The sequence below is a fragment of the Osmerus eperlanus genome, chromosome 12, assembly GCF_963692335.1.
Source record: "Osmerus eperlanus chromosome 12, fOsmEpe2.1, whole genome shotgun sequence".
Taxonomy (NCBI): domain Eukaryota; kingdom Metazoa; phylum Chordata; class Actinopteri; order Osmeriformes; family Osmeridae; genus Osmerus; species Osmerus eperlanus.
Window position 1 is genome coordinate 2,624,902 of NC_085029.1, and position 23,624 is coordinate 2,648,525.

Genomic DNA, 23,624 nt, shown 5'->3' on the forward strand with positions numbered 1-23,624 from the left:
CAACTTCCAATCTCAAGACCCCCATCCCCCCCAACCCCTAGTTTTAAACTTCACGAAGTGAAGTGGACTAAATGTCTCTCCGTTAATCACCGCATCAACTAATTGGATTTGCAAAGCAATTCACTAATCCTGTAATCATGATTTATGTCATGTCAGACAATTGGAGCACTCACCAATTAAAGAGACCATTCTGAATAGGGTCCCTCGAGCTGTACCCTGGTTGAACACTGTGATTTAATTTAAAACCTGCATGTCTGAATAATACGTTGATGATAAAACCCTTGTTTCTAATCTGTCGAAATTCAATCCACCCCGTCGGTCTTTATGTTGCCTGTTCATGACACACTTAATCCACCAGGTGTCATTGTTTGACAAAAAGAACCACTGTTTAGTTTTTTTTTCCGATTGCTTTCATTAGATCAATTGGTCAAAACTTAACTCATTTTTTCAAAACTCTTCACACAGTCTGTATTAGCAACATGCAGGTGGGCCAAACAGTTAATCTCTCCTCCAAAACTCACTCAAACCACCAACACATTGTATACATGTCTCATACATGTCCCATTTGACCACAACACTGGAAACTATTCTCACTCATAAGCATACATTGTCACTCATAACACACTGACTTAAAAAACACTAACAGGGGGCATTACAAAAGTGATGGGCTTTTATCTTTGAAGTTCGAATGATTTTTCACATGAATTAAGTATTTCATTATAGAACAAAAACATTGATTTTTTTTGCAATTGTTTACATGCATTGGTCAACTGAAGCACTCACTCTGGCGAACTGGCTCACTCTGGCTCACTCTGACTCACTCTGACTCAGTCTGACTCAGTCTGACTCAGTCTGACTCAGTCTGACTCAGTCTGACTCAGTCTGACTCTGTCTGACTCAGTCTGACTCTGTCTGACTCAGTCTGACTCTGTCTGACTCAGTCTGACTCAGTCTGACTCTGTCTGACTCAGTCTGACTCTGTCTGACTCAGTCTGACTCTGTCTGACTCAGTCTGACTCTGTCTGACTCAGTCTGACTCTGTCTGACTCAGTCTGACTCTGTCTGACTCAGTCTGACTCTGTCTGACTCAGTCTGACTCTGTCTGACTCAGTCTGACTCTGTCTGACTCAGTCTGACTCTGTCTGACTCAGTCTGACTCTGTCTGACTCAGTCTGACTCTGTCTGACTCAGTCTGACTCTGTCTGACTCAGTCTGACTCTGTCTGACTCACTTACAGTTTTGCTGTTGATTGGTGTGCATTGTCCCTGCAAAATAAATGAATTAAATAAATAAATAAAAGAAACTAGAACCCTCACAGTTCTGTACATTGATCACACTATACATGCTGTTTTTTGTATTTACTATTGGAATTGCATTATCATTGATAATTTGGTTTTGTGTTTCAATTTTGTATTTTTAGAATACGTATAATACAGTAAAGTAGGGTGACCAGATTTGACTTTGTGAAAAAGAGGACACTTAGTCGATTTGCGTCGACGACGACGACGGGGGTGCTGGTCGTGTATTGCATGCCACACTATCTGAACAAAATGACAGTTCTCTGTACAGTCAGAGCTTGCGCAAGCAGGACCGGTCCTTCCTACAGGCGACATAGGCAGCCACCTAGGGTATGGAAGCAAATCGTTACCAAAATTCAAATGCAAATGCATTTCCAGAAATGCATTTGCATTTTAAGAATGTGGCTGCATTATTTGACTCATAAATGAAATTAGTAATCAATCATCCTATTTGCATTTTAATTTTCTTCTTCAAGAGTGCTCAATCTTTCACTTAACCCTCGTGCTGCCTTCGGGTCACATGACCCAAAGGTTCATAACGAACTATCGTTGTGTTTACCCAATTTTACCCAATACAAAAACAAATTAAAATAATTTTCTTTTAACCTTTGCAATGTGGGGGGTCTGAGACAGCCTAGCTGTTAAAAGAAAATGCTTCACTTTGTCTTTGTATGCGGTAAATTTGTCGCAATACGACGGTGGGTCACAATGACTGATGGGTCAGAATGACCCGAAGATAACACAAGGGTTAATTAAAATGAAAAAGAAATAGACATTTGAGATTTAATTTTCAAAACATGCCCCAGAAAATAGATACCAAAATTCAATTTGAAATGTAAAATTTGAAAATTAAAATGCATTTCCATAAATGCATTTTCATTTTAAGAACGTGGCTGCAAAATCGTGACCACAATTCAAATTCAAATGCATTTCCAGAAATTCATTTTCAAGAACGTGGCTGCAAAATCGTGACCACAATTCAAATTCAAATGCATTTCCAGAAATGCATTTTCATTTTAAGAACGTGGCTGCAAAATCGTGACCACAATTCAAATTCAAATGCATTTCCAGAAATGCATTTTCATTTTAAGAACGTGGCTGTAAAATCGTGACCACAATTCAAATTCAAATGCATTTGCAGAAATGCAAAATGAACGAAAAAGCATTCTGAGCGGCGCAGCAGAGTGACGTCAGTAGCCGCTCTTCTTCAGCTCCCTGCTGACCGAGCTACCCATCTTGTTCGGTAGGGAGCGGTCTGCACATCTGCATTGCATTACATTGCAAATGTGCCGGGAAATTGATTGAATTGCCGGGTCTTTAGAGGACGCATCACAGACTGAGCAACTTGATGTCAAACAATTAATAAAACAGTGGCAGAGCTACTATTAATGTGTAAACCTGTGACGGCAGAGTATGCGGCCAAGCTCTCTATGACTTGTTCTACTCGGTCACGGGCATCAGACTCAGATATATTATTAGATTCTACCTGTTCAGCTAATTCTAACAGTGTTTGCACAATTTGAGGGAGCGCCATGGTCTGTGATGCGTCCTCTAAAGCAGCGGTCCCCAACCTTTTTTGCGCCACGGACCGCTTTCATGTAAGACATATTTTCACGGACCGGCAGAACGGACTGGGAGGAAAGATAGGCCCTGGACAGCTGCGCTGCTAATGCATGTACATTCTGGGTTTGATCCTAGTTAGTGACTTCCACACCTAATGCGAGCGCGCGGAGCGCGCGAGAAAAATAGTTTAGCTGATTTGAGCGAAAAATAGTTTTTTGAGTTTTATGTAAAATAAACGGCCGTTTTTTCAATTGACCCATCTTTAAGTTTCTTAGCCTGGCTTTCCATCGTTATATTGTTACTAGCTAGCTTTCGATGTGTCAGTCCCACTGTTGTGTGTGACTATAAGCTACGACAGTGACACCCGAAGTGAGTTCCTTATATCCAGTTCAGGCCTATTCCAAAATGTTGTTTGATTGCTGTCACGGCAGAAAATCCCGCTTGATGTTGGAAATGGAAGCAGGGTTTTCAGTGCTTTAGTGGCGATCTCAGGATAGCCTTTATCCAAAACACCGATAGAGTTGTTGTCTCAAACAGGCTTCATTGAGTGGTAACTATCACTTGTCATGTGTCAAGAGGAAGAGACGCGCATGATACCGTTCAATAAAGCCCACAAACTTGCTAAAAAATGAGTAAACACACGTCTTTGCAGAGCTTTTTTGCTCAGGGGAAAAGGCCCGCGGAGAAGGAGAGAATCAGGTCATTTTTCAGAATAAAACGTCTTTCAGACTCTGATAATCAATTAAAAGGAAATAATGTTATAAATTCTTTTTTGTGCGGCCCGGTACGAAATGACTCACGGACCGATACCGGTCCGCTGACCGGTGGGCACCGGTTGGGGAACGCTGCTCTAAAGACCCGGCAATTCAATCAATTTCCCGGCACATTTGCAATGTAATGCAATGCAGATGTGCACACCGCTCCCTACCGAACAAGATGGATAGCTCGGTCAGCAGGGAGCTGAAGAAGAGCGGCTACTGACGTCACTCTGCTGCGCCGCTCAGAATGCTTTTTCGTTCATTTTGCATTTCTGCAAATGCATTTGAATTTGAATTGTGGTCACGATTTTACAGCCACGTTCTTAAAATGAAAATGCATTTCTGGAAATGCATTTGAATTTGAATTGTGGTCACGATTTTGCAGCCACGTTCTTGAAAATGAAAATGCATTTCTGGAAATGCATTTGAATTTGAATTGTGGTCACGATTTTGCAGCCACGTTCTTAAAATGAAAATGGAAATGCATTTTAATTTTCAAATTTTACATTTCAAATTGAATTTTGGTATCTATCTGCTGGGGCATGTTTTGAAAATTAAATCTCAAATGTCTATTTCTTTTTCATTTTAATTAAGTGAAAGATTGAGCACTCTTGAAGAAGAAAATTAAAATGAAAATAGGATGATTGATTACTAATTTCATTTATGAGTCAAATAATGCAGCCACATTCTTAAAATGCAAATGCATTTCTGGAAATGCATTTGCATTTGAATTTTGGTAACGATTTGCTTCCATACTAGGGTGGCATGAAGAGGGGGGCGGCATTTTCCCTGCATCCATTAATTAACCCTCCCGCACAACCAGCAGAGGGCGCCAACCGCAACCTCCGTGTTGCGTTTGGGGGGCGGCCCGGGGGGGGGCGGCCCGGGGGGGGGCGGCCCGGGGGGGGCGGCCCGGGGGGGGGCGGCCCGGGGGGGGGCGGCCCGGGGGGGGGCGGCCCGGGGGGGGGGCGGCCCGGGGGGGGGGCGGCCCGGGGGGGGGGCGGCCCGGGGGGGGGCGGCCCGGGGGGGGGCGGGGGGTTCTGTTGATACATTTCGCCTAGGGCGCCAGATGTTCTAGGACCGGTACTGCGAGCAAGAAGGTGGAATGTAAGGGAGACACCCTTTCCAAAACTTTAGCAGACACATACCATACGTTTCTCCTCCATCTTGAAATTGTAAAACCTAGAAATGTTTACCATGACCAACAGTTGCTACGTTACAAGAAACCAATCCGATTGACCAACGCTAGCGTTTTCACGCTCCTCATTTACATAAAGTTGAGAAAATCCAACTTGCAACGCTCTGCTCGCCTTCCCACAATGCCCTACGCGAGCGTCAATGCCTGGTTTCATTGAAAATGAATTGGAAGCCAACGCACCGCTCCGCTGTAGTGGACACGCACCGTTACAACCCACCCGCCACCTACGGTCTTCTTCTGACAACCGTCTGGTGGTCCCACCGCTCAATAGCGCCCGGTCCCAACACAAGCTCTTCTCCTGTCTGGCCCCCCAATGGTGGAATCAACTCCCCACCTCCATCAGAGACACTGACTGTCTCCCCACCTTCAAGAAAAGGCTCAAGACGCACTTGTTCCGGGAGTACAACGTTATTTAGGAATGATTTGCTGGACCTGATGTTAGTTTCCTCCAGGAACACAATGACTCCTATTCAGGGACTTGTTGCTCTTGTTGGTTAGTTGCAACTGATTTAAAATTATTGTACTCGCTGTAAAATATATTATTGTTGCTTGCTTTTCTACAGGTACACTCTTGCACTTTTGAGGTTCATGTTGTTTAATTGTAACTTGTTTAACTACATGCTCTTATGGTTTTTCCCTTTGGCACTTATTTGGTTTTTCACAATGTATGCTTCACGTTTTGGCTACCCGCAATGTTTTGGGGCTATCTTGTTGTTATGATCAGTGACCTGTGCACTTTTGTAAAGCTCTCTCTTGGAAGTCGCTTTGGATAAAAGCGTCTACTAAATGAATAAATGTAAATGTAATTGTTGAATGAGATTTCTTTTTCAAAACCATAAATTCAAATCTCTGAGAACAATGAGTTCCTTGTTTTCACTAGATTAGAATTTATTATATGATTTGGCAGTGTGCAAAAGAGAAGTACAATTGTTTACAATTTACACAATAACCACATGCACATAGCTTTCTGATAAAAGTTATTTCTCAGTGAAATTGTCATACTCTTCACAACTTCTAAACAGCGTGTGAACCATCACATGCAAAATGATTGATTTCATTCGAGAATCGAGCAAAAGTGATTGAGAAAAGCGGTACTATATAGCCTAAGTGACTACATAAAACATTTGACATGCAAATGTGAATTTTCAGTTTATATGTAACATTGATACAAAAATTAATTTACTGTATATGCAAATGTTCATATCCTTTTTTTTTGTACTACAGTATTGTACAGTATTTCCAAAAACATTCCCAGTAATCTTTTACCTATGTGCATTTGTGTGTTGTGTTGTATTTGAATATGAGAAACATTTCTCGGGCCATGGTTAAAAAACATCAAAACATTTTGACTAGTAGTACGGCCCACACAGTTACAAAAATCATTACTCACAAGAATCATTTTGGTGGCATTGACAATTTACTGACACAATAACTCAGTTTTGAAGCATGAATTAAATGTTTTTACATTTTCAAGACACGCAATAGAGTTTTGATGTCCCATAAAACAGTGGAGACAACTACACATACAGTATAAAGAATGTTTCAAAATGAGCCAAAGTGAAAATTCTAAATATGAATTGTCTGTCTTGGCTCTGATTGATGAAACATTTTATATTTTAACCAGATTAACTTCTATTCATAATCTATTTAAATATGCCCTCATGTTAAAGGCTGTGTGGCTGAGACACAGATACTGTTAACACTAATACTAATGCTACTGATTGCAAATTTTCAAGTAGACAAATTTGCACAGTGATGCCCTGTCGTGTCTATTTTTCAAATCCTGCATTTGGCTGTGTGTAAGGTTTTTTTTTTTTTTCATTGACAAGTGGAAAAAGGCCCAATCCCAACACACCCTTGCCCCTACCATTTTGGGGCGTCCACGCATACGGGTCGGGTGTCCCGATTCTTGTTGGGATCGAGGGGTAGGGAGAAGAACCAGGGCTACATGGCTCTCCAAACAGAGTGGGTTCAAAGGTAGGATACAGTTCCTGTCTTGCACCTGGAGCCTTGAGATCCCAGTGTGTGTGTGTGTGTGTGAGAGGCCCATGTGCCAGCCATATCCATCCTCCCCTTATGAGGGCATAGCACAGCTGTGTAACCTCTCCTCCCAAACTCAAAACGGGCGGTGAGGTGGAGTCACTCTGTCCTTGAATAAACTGGGTGTGCTGAAGGACAGAAAGTTCTGATAACATATTCTAAACTACAATACTCAAGAGAGTATGTGTTTGTCAGCTGGTGTTTTTTGTTGCATGTATTGGTGTTGAATTCATTTTTCGTTTACAGACGTTTACAGAATATAAGAGACAAGGACTTTGTTTTGAGTATGAGTGTTAATTTCTTTGTATTACGCATTTGTACGTGTGTATTAATATCTGCATCATAAAATGGAATAAAACTACAAATATAAAATACAACGGTTGAAAAGCATCAGGGCCATCAAAGCTTAGGTTCTTTCTAGCCTTGTGCAGTGACCTCATCAACGTTTTTTATCCATGTCTCATAGCTTGAGACCAACAGAATGGCCTGCTTTGGAAGGCAGACGAGAGACCAGCTAGTGGCCATGGCTAATCGTGACCAGCGAATAGAGTGTTCCTTGGCTGGTTCTGGACGAGGGAATCCAGGCTGGTTGCTGGATGGAGCAACTTTCCGTCCGGTAGATCTGCGCTCGGGTCGTACACAGTCCGAAGCGTGCGGCCAGCAGAAAGAAGTCCTGTCGGAAGTTGCGCGTGCAAAAGGCGTACAGGAAGGGGTTGATGCAGGAGTTGATTGGGTAAAAGAGGACCAGCAAGACCTTGGAATGGGAGACGGTGATGAGAGGCAGCTTAAGGGCAGCCGAGATGGCGAAGAAGGAGATGGGCGCCATGCAGAGGAAGTCTGTGAAGACCAGCACGGCCATGCGCTGGGCCACACGGGCGTAGCTGCGGGCCAGGGTGGAGCACGGGTTGCGCACGGTCAGATAGATCCCCAGATAGCAGGAACACACGCATAGGAAGGCCAGCACATTCAGCAGGAGGAGGAACACCACGTACACCTGGGACTGGGCTGTCTCTACATCCATGGGAAGGCAGATACTCACCTGGAACACAGGAGAAGAGAGGAGTGATGATGTGAGGAGTGATGATGTGAGGAGTGGTGATGTGAGGAGTGATGATGTGAGGAGTGGTGATGTGAGGAGTGGTGATGTGAGGAGTGATGATGTGAGGAGTGGTGATGTGAGGAGTGGTGATGTAAGGAGTGATGATGTGAGGAGTGATGATGTGAGGAGTGATGATGTGAGGAGTGGTGATATCAGGAGTGGTGATGTGAGGAGTGGTGATGTGAGGAGGGATGATGTGAGGAGTGATGATGTGAGGAGTGATGAGTGGTGATGAGTGATGATGTGAGGAGTGATGATGTGAGGAGTGGTGATGTGAGGAGTGGTGATGTGAGGAGCGGTGATGTGAGGAGTGATGATGTGAGGAGTGATGATATCAGGAGTGGTGATGTGAGGAGTGATGATATCAGGAGTGGTGATGTGAGGAGTGGTGATGTGAGGAGTAGTGATGTGAGGAGTGATGATATCAGGAGTGGTGATGTGAGGAGTGATGATATCAGGAGTGGTGATGTGAGGAGTGGTGATGTGAGGAGTGGTGATGTGAGGAGTGGTGATGTGAGGAGTGGTGATGTGAGGAGGGATGATGTGAGGAGTGATGATGTGATGAGTGGTGATGAGTGATGAGTGGTGATGAGTGATGATGTGAGGAGTGGTGATGTGAGGAGTGGTGATGTGAGGAGTGGTGATGTGAGGAGTGATGATGTGAGGAGTGATGATATCAGGAGTGGTGATGTGAGGAGTGATGATATCAGGAGTGGTGATGTGAGGAGTGGTTATGTGAGGAGTAGTGATGTGAGGAGTGGTGATGTGAGGAGTGATGATATCAGGAGTGGTGATGTGAGGAGTGATGATATCAGGAGTGGTGATGTGAGGAGTGATGATGTGAGGAGTGGTGATGTGAGGAGTGGTGATGTGAGGAGTGATGATGTGAGGAGTGGTGATGTGAGGAGTGGTGATGTGAGGAGTGATGATATCAGGAGTGGTGATGTGAGGAGTGATGATATCAGGAGTGGTGATGTGAGGAGTGGTGATGTGAGGAGTGGTGATGTGAGGAGTGATGTGAGGAGTGGTGATGTGAGGAGTGGTGATGTGAGGAATGGTGATGTGAGGAGTGATGATGTGAGGAGTGATGATGTGAGAAGTGGTGATGTGAGGAGTGGTGATGTGAGGAGTGATGATGTGAGGAGTGATGATATCAGGAGTGGTGATGTGAGGAGTGATGATGTGAGGAGTGATGATGTGAGGAGTGGTGATGTGAGGAGTGGTGATGTGAGGAGTGGTGATGTGAAGAGTGATGATGTGAGGAGTGATGATGTGAGGAGTGATGATGTGATGAGTGGTGATGTGAGGAGTGATGATGTGAGGAGTGGTGATGTGAGGAGTGGTGATGTGAGGAGTGGTGATGTGAGGAGTGATGATGTGAGGAGTGATGATGTGATGAGTGGTGATGTAAGGAGTGATGATGTGAGGAGTGGTGATGTGAGGAGTGATGATGTGATGAGTGGTGATGTGAGGAGTGATGATGTGAGGAGTGGTGATGTGAGGAGTGGTGATGTGAGGAGTGATGATGTGATGAGTGGTGATGTAAGGAGTGATGATGTGAGGAGTGGTGATGTGAGGAGTGATGATGTGATGAGTGGTGATGTAAGGAGTGATGATGTGAGGAGTGGTGATGTGAGGAGTGGTGATGTGAGGAGTGGTGATGTAAGGAGTGATGATGTGAGGAGTGGTGATGTGAGGAGTGATGATGTGATGAGTGGTGATGTGAGGAGTGATGATGTGAGGAGTGGTGATGTGAGGAGTGGTGATGTGAGGAGTGATGATGTGAGGAGTGGTGACGTGAGGAGTGGTGACGTGAGGAGTGGTGATGTGAGGAGTGGTGATGTGAGGAGTGATGATGTGAGGAGTGGTGATGTGAGGAGTGGTGATGTGAGGAGTGGTGATGTGAGGAGTGATGATGTGAGGAGTGGTGATGTGAGGAGTGGTGATGTGAGGAGTGGTGATGTGAGGAGTGATGATGTGAGGAGTGGTGATGTGAGGAGTGGTGATGTGAGGAGTGGTGATGTGAGGAGTGATGATGTGATGAGTGGTGATGTGATGAGTGGTGATGTGAGGAGTGGTGATGTGAGGAGTGATGATGTGAGGAGTGATGATGTGAGGAGTGGTGATGTGAGGAGTGGTGATGTGAGGAGTGGTGATGTGAGGAGTGATGATGTGAGGAGTGGTGATGTGAGGAGTGGTGATGTGAGGAGTGGTGATGTGAGGAGTGATGATGTGAGGAGTGGTGATGTGAGGAGTGGTGATGTGAGGAGTTATGATGTGAGGAGTGGTGATGTGAGGAGTGGTGATGTGAGGAGTGGTGATGTGAGGAGTGGTGATGTGAGGAGTGATGATGTGAGGAGTGGTGATGTGAGGAGTGATGATGTGAGGAGTGATGATGTGAGGAGTGGTGATGTGAGGAGTGGTGATGTGAGGAGTGGTGATGTGAGGAGTGGTGATGTGAGGAGTGGTGATGTGAGGAGTGGTGATGTGAGGAGTGATGATGTGAGGAGTGGTGATGTGAGGAGTGGTGATGTGAGGAGTGATGATGTGAGGAGTGGTGATGTGAGGAGTGGTGATGTGAGGAGTGGTGATGTGAGGAGTGGTGATGTGAGGAGTGATGATGTGAGGAGTGGTGATGTGAGGAGTGATGATGTGAGGAGTGATGATGTGAGGAGTGGTGATGTGAGGAGTGATGATGTGAGGAGTGGTGATGTGAGGAGTGGTGATGTGAGGAGTGATGATGTGAGGAGTGGTGATGTGAGGAGTGGTGATGTAAGGAGTGATGATGTGAGGAGTGATGATGTGAGGAGTGATGATGTGAGGAGTGGTGATATCAGGAGTGGTGATGTGAGGAGTGGTGATGTGAGGAGGGATGATGTGAGGAGTGATGATGTGAGGAGTGATGAGTGGTGATGAGTGATGATGTGAGGAGTGATGATGTGAGGAGTGGTGATGTGAGGAGTGGTGATGTGAGGAGCGGTGATGTGAGGAGTGATGATGTGAGGAGTGATGATTCAGGAGTGGTGATGTGAGGAGTGATGATATCAGGAGTGGTGATGTGAGGAGTGGTGATGTGAGGAGTAGTGATGTGAGGAGTGATGATATCAGGAGTGGTGATGTGAGGAGTGATGATATCAGGAGTGGTGATGTGAGGAGTGGTGATGTGAGGAGTGGTGATGTGAGGAGTGGTGATGTGAGGAGTGGTGATGTGAGGAGGGATGATGTGAGGAGTGATGATGTGATGAGTGGTGATGAGTGATGAGTGGTGATGAGTGATGATGTGAGGAGTGGTGATGTGAGGAGTGGTGATGTGAGGAGTGGTGATGTGAGGAGTGGTGATGTGAGGAGTGATGATGTGAGGAGTGATGATATCAGGAGTGGTGATGTGAGGAGTGATGATATCAGGAGTGGTGATGTGAGGAGTGGTTATGTGAGGAGTAGTGATGTGAGGAGTGGTGATGTGAGGAGTGATGATATCAGGAGTGGTGATGTGAGGAGTGATGATATCAGGAGTGGTGATGTGAGGAGTGATGATGTGAGGAGTGGTGATGTGAGGAGTGGTGATGTGAGGAGTGATGATGTGAGGAGTGGTGATGTGAGGAGTGGTGATGTGAGGAGTGATGATATCAGGAGTGGTGATGTGAGGAGTGATGATATCAGGAGTGGTGATGTGAGGAGTGGTGATGTGAGGAGTGGTGATGTGAGGAGTGATGTGAGGAGTGGTGATGTGAGGAGTGGTGATGTGAGGAATGGTGATGTGAGGAGTGATGATGTGAGGAGTGATGATGTGAGAAGTGGTGATGTGAGGAGTGGTGATGTGAGGAGTGATGATGTGAGGAGTGATGATATCAGGAGTGGTGATGTGAGGAGTGATGATGTGAGGAGTGATGATGTGAGGAGTGGTGATGTGAGGAGTGGTGATGTGAGGAGTGGTGATGTGAAGAGTGATGATGTGAGGAGTGATGATGTGAGGAGTGATGATGTGATGAGTGGTGATGTAAGGAGTGATGATGTGAGGAGTGGTGATGTGAGGAGTGGTGATGTGAGGAGTGGTGATGTGAGGAGTGATGATGTGAGGAGTGATGATGTGATGAGTGGTGATGTAAGGAGTGATGATGTGAGGAGTGGTGATGTGAGGAGTGATGATGTGATGAGTGGTGATGTGAGGAGTGATGATGTGAGGAGTGGTGATGTGAGGAGTGGTGATGTGAGGAGTGATGATGTGATGAGTGGTGATGTAAGGAGTGATGATGTGAGGAGTGGTGATGTGAGGAGTGATGATGTGATGAGTGGTGATGTAAGGAGTGATGATGTGAGGAGTGGTGATGTGAGGAGTGGTGATGTGAGGAGTGGTGATGTAAGGAGTGATGATGTGAGGAGTGGTGATGTGAGGAGTGATGATGTGATGAGTGGTGATGTGAGGAGTGATGATGTGAGGAGTGGTGATGTGAGGAGTGGTGATGTGAGGAGTGATGATGTGAGGAGTGGTGACGTGAGGAGTGGTGACGTGAGGAGTGGTGATGTGAGGAGTGGTGATGTGAGGAGTGGTGATGTGAGGAGTGATGATGTGAGGAGTGGTGATGTGAGGAGTGGTGATGTGAGGAGTGGTGATGTGAGGAGTGGTGATGTGAGGAGTGATGATGTGAGGAGTGGTGATGTGAGGAGTGGTGATGTGAGGAGTGATGATGTGAGGAGTGGTGATGTGAGGAGTGGTGATGTGAGGAGTGGTGATGTGAGGAGTGATGATGTGATGAGTGGTGATGTGATGAGTGGTGATGTGAGGAGTGGTGATGTGAGGAGTGATGATGTGAGGAGTGATGATGTGAGGAGTGGTGATGTGAGGAGTGGTGATGTGAGGAGTGGTGATGTGAGGAGTGATGATGTGAGGAGTGGTGATGTGAGGAGTGGTGATGTGAGGAGTGGTGATGTGAGGAGTGATGATGTGAGGAGTGGTGATGTGAGGAGTGGTGATGTGAGGAGTGATGATGTGAGGAGTGGTGATGTGAGGAGTGATGATGTGAGGAGTGATGATGTGAGGAGTGGTGATGTGAGGAGTGGTGATGTGAGGAGTGGTGATGTGAGGAGTGGTGATGTGAGGAGTGGTGATGTGAGGAGTGATGATGTGAGGAGTGGTGATGTGAGGAGTGGTGATGTGAGGAGTGATGATGTGAGGAGTGGTGATGTGAGGAGTGGTGATGTGAGGAGTGGTGATGTGAGGAGTGGTGATGTGAGGAGTGATGATGTGAGGAGTGGTGATGTGAGGAGTGATGATGTGAGGAGTGATGATGTGAGGAGTGGTGATGTGAGGAGTGATGATGTGATGAGTGGTGATGTGAGGAGTGATGATGTGAGGAGTGGTGATGTGAGGAGTGGTGATGTGAGGAGTGATGATGTGAGGAGTGGTGACGTGAGGAGTGGTGACGTGAGGAGTGGTGATGTGAGGAGTGGTGATGTGAGGAGTGATGATGTGAGGAGTGGTGATGTGAGGAGTGGTGATGTGAGGAGTGGTGATGTGAGGAGTGGTGATGTGAGGAGTGGTGATGTGAGGAGTGATGATGTGAGGAGTGGTGATGTGAGGAGTGGTGATGTGAGGAGTGATGATGTGAGGAGTGGTGATGTGAGGAGTGGTGATGTGAGGAGTGGTGATGTGAGGAGTGATGATGTGATGAGTGGTGATGTGATGAGTGGTGATGTGAGGAGTGGTGATGTGAGGAGTGATGATGTGAGGAGTGATGATGTGAGGAGTGGTGATGTGAGGAGTGGTGATGTGAGGAGTGATGATGTGAGGAGTGGTGATGTGAGGAGTGGTGATGTGAGGAGTGGTGATGTGAGGAGTGATGATGTGAGGAGTGGTGATGTGAGGAGTGGTGATGTGAGGAGTGATGATGTGAGGAGTGGTGATGTGAGGAGTGATGATGTGAGGAGTGATGATGTGAGGAGTGGTGATGTGAGGAGTGGTGATGTGAGGAGTGGTGATGTGAGGAGTGGTGATGTGAGGAGTGGTGATGTGAGGAGTGATGATGTGAGGAGTGGTGATGTGAGGAGTGGTGATGTGAGGAGTGATGATGTGAGGAGTGGTGATGTGAGGAGTGGTGATGTGAGGAGTGGTGATGTGAGGAGTGGTGATGTGAGGAGTGATGATGTGAGGAGTGGTGATGTGAGGAGTGATGATGTGAGGAGTGATGATGTGAGGAGTGGTGATGTGAGGAGTGGTGATGTGAGGAGTGGTGATGTGAGGAGTGGTGATGTGAGGAGTGGTGATGTGAGGAGTGGTGATGTGAGGAGTGATGATGTGAGGAGTGGTGATGTGAGGAGTGATGATGTGAGGAGTGATGATGTGAGGAGTGGTGATGTGAGGAGTGGTGATGTGAGGAGTGGTGATGTGAGGAGTGGTGATGTGAGGAGTGGTGATGTGAGGAGTGGTGATGTGAGGAGTGGTGATGTGAGGAGTGACCCCACCTTGCTGTAGCTGCTAATTCCCAGCGCCGGCATCACCGCAGCCACCAAGGAGAACACCCACCCCACCGCCATGACGACACACACGTGTTGGAGGCGTAGCTTGCGGTCCAACCGCAAGGCGTATGTGATGGTGTGCCAGCGCTCCACGGTGATGGCGGTTAACGTGAACACAGATAGCTCACTGGCAAACACCTACACACACACACACAGTGTAACGTACAGTTTGTACTGAGATGCCACAAGGAGAGAATATTGACTTAGTAAGCACACACACACACCGTGAAGAAGCCTGCAGCGCTGCAGCCAAAGCCAGTCTGCCAGTCTATGGCGTGGTTGTAGTACTTCCCGCGCGTACGGATGTCCACCGTTGCTATGACGATCAGGTACACTCCCATGCAGAGGTCAGCGAATGCCAGGTGGCACATCAGGAAACGAGGAACGGTCAACTTCGTCCGGCTGCCTATCAGGGCAGAGGGCACGGATGGAGTCGACCAATCACAAACACGATCTTGATCATCTTGTCAGATGCGACCCAGTTGACATCCCGTCGTACAAGACAACCGCGCAGACCCTCGTCATGTGACCCTACCTAGCAACACGAGCAGCACAGCTGTGTTGCCGAGCAGCGTGAGCATGGAGACGAGCCAGATGAGGACCCGGAGCGCCATCCCGCCCATGATGTCCTCACAGGGGCTGAAGACGTCAGGGGCGGGGCTACAGCTGACTGCTGTTGAGTTGTGACAGTGGTCTCTGTGGAAGTGGGGCTCCTCCTTGATCGTGAGGTTCTGACACAGGGGGTTCATACGGGACCTGCCACACACACACACACACACACACAGGTGAGCACACCAGCCGGTGTTGTGTGGGCGTGGGAGGTGAGCGCGTGCAGGATACGGGGGGGTCACCAGTTCCTGGGCTCTTGTTTGAAGGCACAGCAGTGGTAGGGGTAGGTGAGGCTGGCCTCCCACAGCCGGGGGAAGTGCTCAGGGGAGGGGAGCTCCTTAAGGGTGAACACAGACTCAGCTGACAGCACCTGGATGCCCCACAGGATGGACTCAGGGAGAGAGCTCACTGCTGTGTGGGAGATGAAGCTTTGACACACACACACAAACACATATGCATACACACGCCGAAGAGACACACACACACACACACAGCATTAATGAATTGTCCACAATTTTTTGTCTCCATCTCCAACATATATATATATATTTTTTTAAATATGCTTTTGGCATTTTACTGCTTTGTTGAATGGGGACGGTTGGAGATAGACAGGACAAGCAGGGAGAGAGAAAAAGAAGACATGCAGGAAATCAGCCCGGCTGGAATCAAACTGGTGGTGGACTGGAATTGTTGTAACGTTCTTCCTATGTAATGGTGTCGCCCTATGACTAAACTGCTCTGTGTGTGTCTGTCCTCCATGAGTTTGTGGGTAGCGTGATGTGGGATGAGGACAGAGTCACATGGTCAGGGTCGTCATGCTTACAGAGACACCGGCCCCACCGCTCCTGTGAAGGCGTTGCCATGGATATGAGAGAGCTGTGGGTTCCCCATGAGAGAGCTGAGAGAGAGAGAGAGAGAGAGAGAGAGAGAGAGAGAGAGAGAGAGAGAGAGAGAGAGAGAGAGAGAGAGAGAGAGAGAGAGAGAGAGAGAGAGAGAGAGAGTGTGTTCAGTAGTAACAGAGAAGGAATCAAGCCTGTGACCCCTTAAAACTATGCGGTGGCTGTGACTCACAGTTTGTCCACCCTGGTGCCGTTGAAAGCGTGACTGTCCACCTCCCGTAGTCCATTCCTGGCCAGACGCCTGCCAGGCAGAAAAGAGACACAGCAGCAACATCACTGCTCCACCCCCACCTCCACCCCTCCACCACCACCTTCACCCCTCCATCTCCATCCCTCCACATACACCACCACCCCTCCATCTCCACATACACCACCACCTCCACCACCATCTCCACCCCTCCTCCTCCACATACACCCTTCCACCACCACCCCTCTACATCTCCACTACCCCCCCCCCACCACCCCTCCACCCCCTTCAAGAGTGTGGATCTAGCTTCAGATAAAAGTGTCTACAAAGTTGTTAATTGTGTGGAACACGTGCAGGATCACTCACACTTCCTCTATGTTGTCGGTGCAGAGGCCTCGGAAGGCGTTTCTGGGGATCCTCTTTATGTGTATGTTGTCCTGCAAGTCACTGAGGAACACACACGTCACATCACAGTGTCTGGGACGATTTGTGTGTGAATAAGAGTGTGTGCGTACCTGTACTCGTGTGAGTCTGTATACGTTCCTATTGAGTTTTTGCTTTAATGTTAAGCCCTTGATATTTGAGATTTGTTGTTAGCTTGGATGTGAGGCCAGCTTGCTGTCACACATCCTGCCAACAGAACCAGGAAACTGGGACTTACAGAACGAAGCGAGGAGCTGAAGAGAAGATCTGGCTGAAGTCTGGAATAACAGTCAGCCCAGTATTGGAGATTTCCCTGAAAAAAAACAGATTGGGGGAGTTAGAAGTAAACCCTGGTCCTCAGGGACCCGCTGCCCTGCATGTTTTAGATGTCTCCCTGCTCCAACCCACCTGATTCAGATGAATGGGTCGTTATTAGGCTTTTGTTGAGCGTCATAACGATTATTCATTTGAATCAGGTGGGTTGGAGCAGGGAGACATCTAAAACATGCAGGGCAGAGGGTCCCTGAGGACCAGGGTTGAAAACCACTAGCCGTACAGACTAGATTGTTGCCAGCACAACGGGGCTGTGTCATGTCCAGCGTGTTATTGAAACACTTTCAGATACTCACAGGTATACTGACACCAGGAGTGTTGCTCTAATGGGGCACAGGCTCCTCATTACTCATGTCACTATTTTTTTCTTCCAAGCTTGCGAGACCAGGCGATGTGTTTCACACCAGAAGTGTGCAATGCTTGGCGCAAGCCATTTTTCTTTGCAATAATTTGAGCGCAAATACAGTTTTTTGAGCCTCATTTTATATAATAATTTGGACTTGTGTTGTTATTATGTTTGAATCCAAATAAAATGACTGGTAGGCCTATTATTTAGAGACTTTCTTGAGTTTTTTTATGTCTTAGCCTACCTCAATTCTGATTTGTGTGCCGACACCTGGACTTCAGTGTGCATGCTGCAGTGGCTATTATAACAGGCACAGAAGAGCGCGCTGACATGGAAATCTGTGGACACGCATCAGTTTGTGTTTTCGGTTAAACTGCGTTGATTTTTCAAGCGTTGATTGGGATACTGCATTACTTTTTCCAGGATTATCAATGTAAATGAATGCACTGACTAAATACATTATTTAGTTTACTTAAACTAAGTAAATTGGTAAAACTCAAACTTGAGATTTTAGGCACTCCACTCACTGGTATACTGACACACTGAAACACTCCACTCACAGGTACACTGACACACTGAAACACTCCACTCACAGGTACACTGACACACTGAAACACTCCACTCACAGGTACACTGACACACTGAAACACTCCACTCACAGGTACACTGACACACTGAAACACTCCACTCACAGGTACACTGACACACTGAAACACTCCACTCACAGGTACACTGACACACTGAAACACTCCACTCACAGGTACACTGACACACTGAAACACTCCACTCACAGGTACACTGACACACTGAAACACTCCACTCACAGGTACACTGACACACTAAAACACTCCACTCACAGGTATTGTAGCTTAGGCAGTCCCTTGAAGGCCTTCTTAGAGATGACTGCCAGGTCTTTCGACTTGGTTATGATTCTGGATGAGACAAGGGCACGCACACACACACGCACGCAAACACACACACACACATTGAAAACTCTGGTGAGAGACTAAAGTGATGGCTGTGTGGATGTTGAGTGAACGACCTCCTGATGTAGAAGGAGTCAGACTTACATCTCTGTCAGCTTTGGGAGGTCAGCAAAGGCAGAAGCCCCTATTTTCTTCAACACAACGTTCTCTATCATCCAACTAAGTATTGGGGATGAGAGAGAGAGAGAGAGAGAGAGAGGAAAGAGCAGAGGATGAGAGAGAGAGAGAGAGAGAGAGAGAGAGAGAGAGAGAGAGAGAGAGAGAGAGAGAGAGAAGAGAGAGAGAGAGAGAGAGAGAGAGAGAGAGAGAGAGAGAGAGAGAGAGAGAGAGAGAGCAGAGGATGAGAGCTAAAGACAGAGAGACCAGGCGATTCTATTCTTAGCACCCAGATATCCACTCCTCCTTCCTTCTGTTTTCCTCCACCTCCCTCCCTTTGTGATTCATATCCACCATGTTTGGATCTCTCCCACTCATCATGTTCCAGACAACAGACTAAACACATAATAAGACAAAATACAATGGACACATCCTACATACACACAGAAGTTTTTTAAACTATCCTAGTGAGGACCGACAAGTCATTACCATTCAAAATCGTCATCCCCACCTCTAACCCCTAACCCCAAGCCCTGACCCTAACCTTAACCCTTAAGGTAATTCAAACCCTAACACATATCATAACCGTAACCCTAAAACCCCATAGAAAGCACTAGAAGTTATAGGGCCCAGGAAAAGTTTCCCAAAAGGTCAAGTTTTCTTAGTTTACTATCCTTGTGGGGATTTATCAAGGGTAGTTAAACAAGACCACACACATACTTACACTTTGCTGAGCTCATTCAGACCTCTGAAGGCACCTTGAAGAAGTTCTCTCAAGTTGGTTTGCTTTAGTCCCCTGTGAAAACACAAGCCACCATGTCATGCATCAGCATAGAAAAAAATGACGAAAATAAATAAAGATCAACGAGCTGATTAGAACTTGACCATTGACCAGAGGTTAATATGGACTCTGGGCTTAACTGGGAATGTTCTGGAGCTGTCCAGTGTCCAGTATTTGGATGTGTAGTAGCTGTCCCTTACTGTCCCACAGCCTTGACCTCTAACAGCAGAACACATACTCTTCTGGGAGTTCACCGTGTTGCCTGGGAAAGGCACTGCTTTGTGTGTGTGTATAAAATGTACTATTATGCTACAAGAATTGCTCTTTACATCTACAAATCATTAGGTCTGTATTAACCATGACTCGCTGACCTGCACACAGACACGCACGCACACACACACGGCCACTCAGACCAACACCAGCACGCACACACGGCCACTCAGACCAACACCAGCACGCACACACGGCCACTCAGACCAACACCAGCACGCACACACGGCCACTCAGACCAACACCAGCACGCACACACGGCCACTCAGACCAACACCAGCACGCACACACGGCCACTCAGACCAACACCAGCACGCACACACGGCCACTCAGACCAACACCAGAACGCACACAAACAAGCTGACGCCTGGTCATCTGTGGTCACAGCCTTGAGATTCCTGAAACAATGTTACTCCATCCAAAACAACCAAACAAGGGTTAGCCACTCTGTCCATGTCACATGACCATCACAGTGATGATCAACAGCCATGATGTCATGGCAACAACCCAACAACACAATCACCAGCACCCCAACACATACACAAACACACACACAATGCCCCTAAAGTTCACACACCAGCTCAAACATACCTCCAGCGGTGCAGTGACTGAGTGTGTGCGGCTGTACTTACAGCTGGCTGGTGTTTTTGGGGAGGGCTGAAGGCAGCTGTGTTACTTTGCCCCCGACGCACAGGAAGGAACAGTCCCTGCTGAAGGAGCACGGCCCAGACACCGAGCCGAGCTCCACCGCAGCCAAAGCCCCCACCAGCCCCAGCAACAGCACAAGCGCTGGTGTCATCCTTCACCCTCTGTCTTCTTCTCTGAGTTCTCCCAACGTCGCCAGTGACCTCTGGACTGTTTCTCTCCACCTCGTTCTCCTCTCCTCTGCTCTTCTTGTCTCCTTTGTCTCTCAGTTCTCACTTTTCTTTTCCCATAAATGTGTCCTCTCTTCTGTCCATCCTTCTCTCTCTCTCTCTCTCTCTCTCTCTCTCTCTCGCTCTCTCTCTCTCCCCGCTCAGGGTTTCAGGGTGTGTGTGTGTGTGAGAGATTAAAAGAAGCTGGTGTTTCTTCCTGTAGTGTTGAATGCTTGTGGGAGTGTGTGGAGCTTTGAGAGTTTGGAAGAGAGGAGGTCTTTGCTGGGAGTCTATGTGGCATTGTGTGTGTGTGTGTGTGTGTGTGTGGAGGTGTGAGTGTGATCAGCAGGCCAGACCTTGGTAGAAGGATCTGATAAACAGGTTGTCTCCTTCTGTCCCTGCATTCCTGCACAGCCCCCTCATTTCCCTCGTCCTTTCACCATCTCCCCTTTGCACCTGCACCTAAGTTGTGTGGATTACAGTAAATGTAGTCCTTTACCAGTGAGGTCGTGTGAGGGTTAGGGGAAATGTAGTCCTTTACCAGTGAGGTTGTGTGAGGGTTAGGGGAAATGTAGTCCTGTAACAGTGACCTGCTGCAGGTGAATTGTGAGAGAGCTGATGTGTCTGGATAACAACCTGCTCAAGTCTGCGTTTGGTGTTTAGTCTTGTTCTCATGTTTCTGTCTGAATGATATTTCAGCAAAGTAGGATAGCAGTGGACATAATGTTCCCTAATACTACCCTCAACAGAAACAAGTCACAAGAACACAAATTTGCACTTTTACAAAACTTTGCATCTATCCGTGTGTGTGTTGATGTGTTCTATGTCGTGTGTGCCTGAGTGTGCGCGTGTGTGCGTGTGTGCGTTCGCGTGAGTGTTTGCGTGTGAGTGTGTATGTGTGGGGGTGTGTGTGTGAAAGTGTGAGTCAAAGTCTGTGTGTGTGCGTGAATGTGTGTGTGGGTGTGAGTGAGTGTACCTTGTGTGTGTGTACTGTGGGAACTCTGTAAGGAGGAGGGTGCAGTGATTTATTCTTTGGCTGGAACAGAAGAACAGCCTTGAGTTCTAAATAGGACCTCACACACTCTCCCACAGTGCTAACCACACACAGACACACACACACACACGCATAGGCAAGCACATGTACCCTAAAAGGCCAGACCAGCACAGGTGTCTGGAGAGATGGAGCAAAGCATGGTGGAGGGGAGGAGATAAGACTCAAATTTAACTGTGTTTTTCACAAGACAATCAGGAGGAAGAGAGAGATTATCATTGTGTATGTTTACACTTTCCGATTCAAAGTGGGAGCCGGAATCTTGTTTCTAATCAACTGTATATGAAAAACTCAGAGGCCTTCAAAATAGATGTTCCATCTGGGCCTGTGTGTGTATGGGCGTAACTTTGATTTTGTGTGTGATCAAGGACAACAGAGAGAGCAGATTTATAAAGGTTGTCTGTTCAGCAAGGAACAGTAAACACATTCCTTGTTTGTTCCATCGCAGCTGTAACATTTGTTTTGCTGTGGGACAGATAGGGTGGGGTGAGGGCGACATACCAGGGTTCTTCCATTTTCCATTCCATCCATCCTTTTTGAACGGTTTTCCAGATATACTGAAATGCATTCCTTGTGGATATACTGAAATGCCTTGTGGATTTACTGAAATGCATTCCTTTGCTCACATCCCTACCTTCTCAAAGCTTCAAACCTGCCTTTCTAAAACTTTTGCACAATGATTAATTTTAATGCGGAAGTGTGACATTACAAAAACATAAAAAGGGGTTGTGTGAGCCCGCTTCACCTGTGTCTGTGTGAGCATTTCATATGTGTGAATACTCCCGTTTCATGTGCATTTGTACAAACATTTCAGAAGTATGTGTGTGTGTGAATGACTTTCATATTTGTCAATGCAAGCGATTCACATATATGTGTGTGAGTTTTCAGTATATGTCTGAAACATTTCGGCCCCTCAAAGACAAGCTGGGGCATCCTGGACCTTGGCCACTAGGTGGAAGTAAAGAGTACAGATAGGTAGATAGGTAGATGGAGAGAGAAGCTTACCAAGACTGAAGCACACAACTCTCTCAAGGTTATTTCACTTGGGTAATATTTTATTTACTCATTAGATCTTCAAAACTATTTTTCATAATAAATTTCCACTTTATGTTCATCAAAGAAGTGTAACAATAAAAATAAAAGTAAAATACTGTAGAAAAATTGTACATATAGAAAATAAAAACAGTAAATGACCACCTAGATGATGAGTCCCAATGTTTTCCAGACCTCCTTGACTTCAGAGCAACACAAAAGGAGACAGGAAACAGAAAGGGTTGGAGAGAGGGAAGGGTGGAGAGATAGAGAACCACAGATGAGGACAGAGATAGAAAAGAATGTGAATAGAAGAGAATAACTTATGGAGAAGAGGTTGAGAGAGAGAGAAAGAGAGAGAGAGGGAGAGAGAGAGGGAGAGAGATGTGTGGGGAAGGGGGAATATCAGCTCAGTTCCATATTTTTTGATTCAATACATTTTTTTCTTCTCTCTTGACGCCTCCAGTTGATTCCCATGCATGTGATTGGCTGGCAATACCGGTCAGAGGAAGCTGGGTGAGCCAGGGAGCTGTTACTGGTCCAGAGACCTGCCACTCTGGGCAACAGCCCGCCCCTCACCCGCATCACGTCAGGGATTGGTCACATGAAACCTTCAGTCAACCAATAGTGTCCAAGACAGAATTCAGCGAGAGGGAGAGCCAATGGAAGAAAGCAACTCAGTGTTCTTGTGGCCAATGGCATCATGAAGGGTTTCTATCTCTATTGCAACACATGATAACATTTAGTTTTTCAGGTTTTTTGATTCTTTTTTGTCATTTTTTTTGCTAGAAAAAGTCATTAGAGTGGGTATAGTGGGCGTGGTCTATAGGACAGGCTACAAAAACAGGGCTGGGCCTGTGGCAGGAACGCACATCCAGTCAATATACCGGGGTTACACACCTCACCGCACCCCTGCACACACACACCATCTCCCCCTCACACACACAACTTTCCCCCTCACACACAAAACCTCCAGCCCGCACACACCACCTCCCCCCCTCACCGCACACACACACACACACACACACACACACACACACACACACACACACACACACACACACACACACACACACACACACACACACACTCACACACGCACACAGCTCAGAGAGACAGAGTCATGCACCTTCCTCAGGGTGGTAACAGGAGGACGGGCTGTGTTCTGAACGTTGAGCAGGTGTGTTGACTGTGTCCTGCAGTCAGAGGCCGGGAGAGGGGCAGTGTGGCGTGGGTGCGCGGTGTGGGGCGTAACTCCTGAAGTTTCAACTCTGTAGAAATCACATGG

The 23,624-nt window shown here is 46.9% G+C and overlaps 1 protein-coding gene across 1 annotated transcript; it reads right to left on the reverse strand.

The window, feature by feature from the left end:
* Positions 1 to 6,589: 6,589 nt before the first annotated feature.
* Positions 6,590 to 20,561, reverse strand: fshr (follicle stimulating hormone receptor). The gene is made up of 13 exons (XM_062474876.1): positions 20,032 to 20,561; positions 19,073 to 19,144; positions 18,337 to 18,411; positions 18,124 to 18,198; positions 16,826 to 16,900; positions 16,531 to 16,611; positions 16,150 to 16,218; positions 15,902 to 15,976; positions 15,321 to 15,506; positions 15,005 to 15,225; positions 14,694 to 14,875; positions 14,416 to 14,607; positions 6,590 to 7,896 (listed from the first exon to the last, which is right to left on the reverse strand). Exons 1-13 carry the CDS (start codon positions 20,196 to 20,198, stop codon positions 7,372 to 7,374), a joined length of 1,995 nt encoding a protein of 664 aa, XP_062330860.1. The 5' UTR covers positions 20,199 to 20,561; the 3' UTR covers positions 6,590 to 7,371.
* Positions 20,562 to 23,624: the final 3,063 nt, after the last annotated feature.

What these genes read in the sequence shown, in the direction of transcription:
- fshr (XM_062474876.1), bottom strand. Translation starts at nt 20,198, where the DNA reads ATGACACCAGCGCTTGTGCTGTTGCTGGGGCTGGTGGGGGCTTTGGCT. An exon ending in CCCAAAAACACCAGCCAGCT is followed by an intron (nt 19,145 to 20,031) that starts GTAAGTACAGCC and finishes GTGTTTTCACAG; the next exon opens with GGGACTAAAGCAAACCAACT. An exon ending in TCAGCTCCTCGCTTCGTTCT is followed by an intron (nt 16,612 to 16,825) that starts GTAAGTCCCAGT and finishes TGTGTTCCTCAG; the next exon opens with TGACTTGCAGGACAACATAC.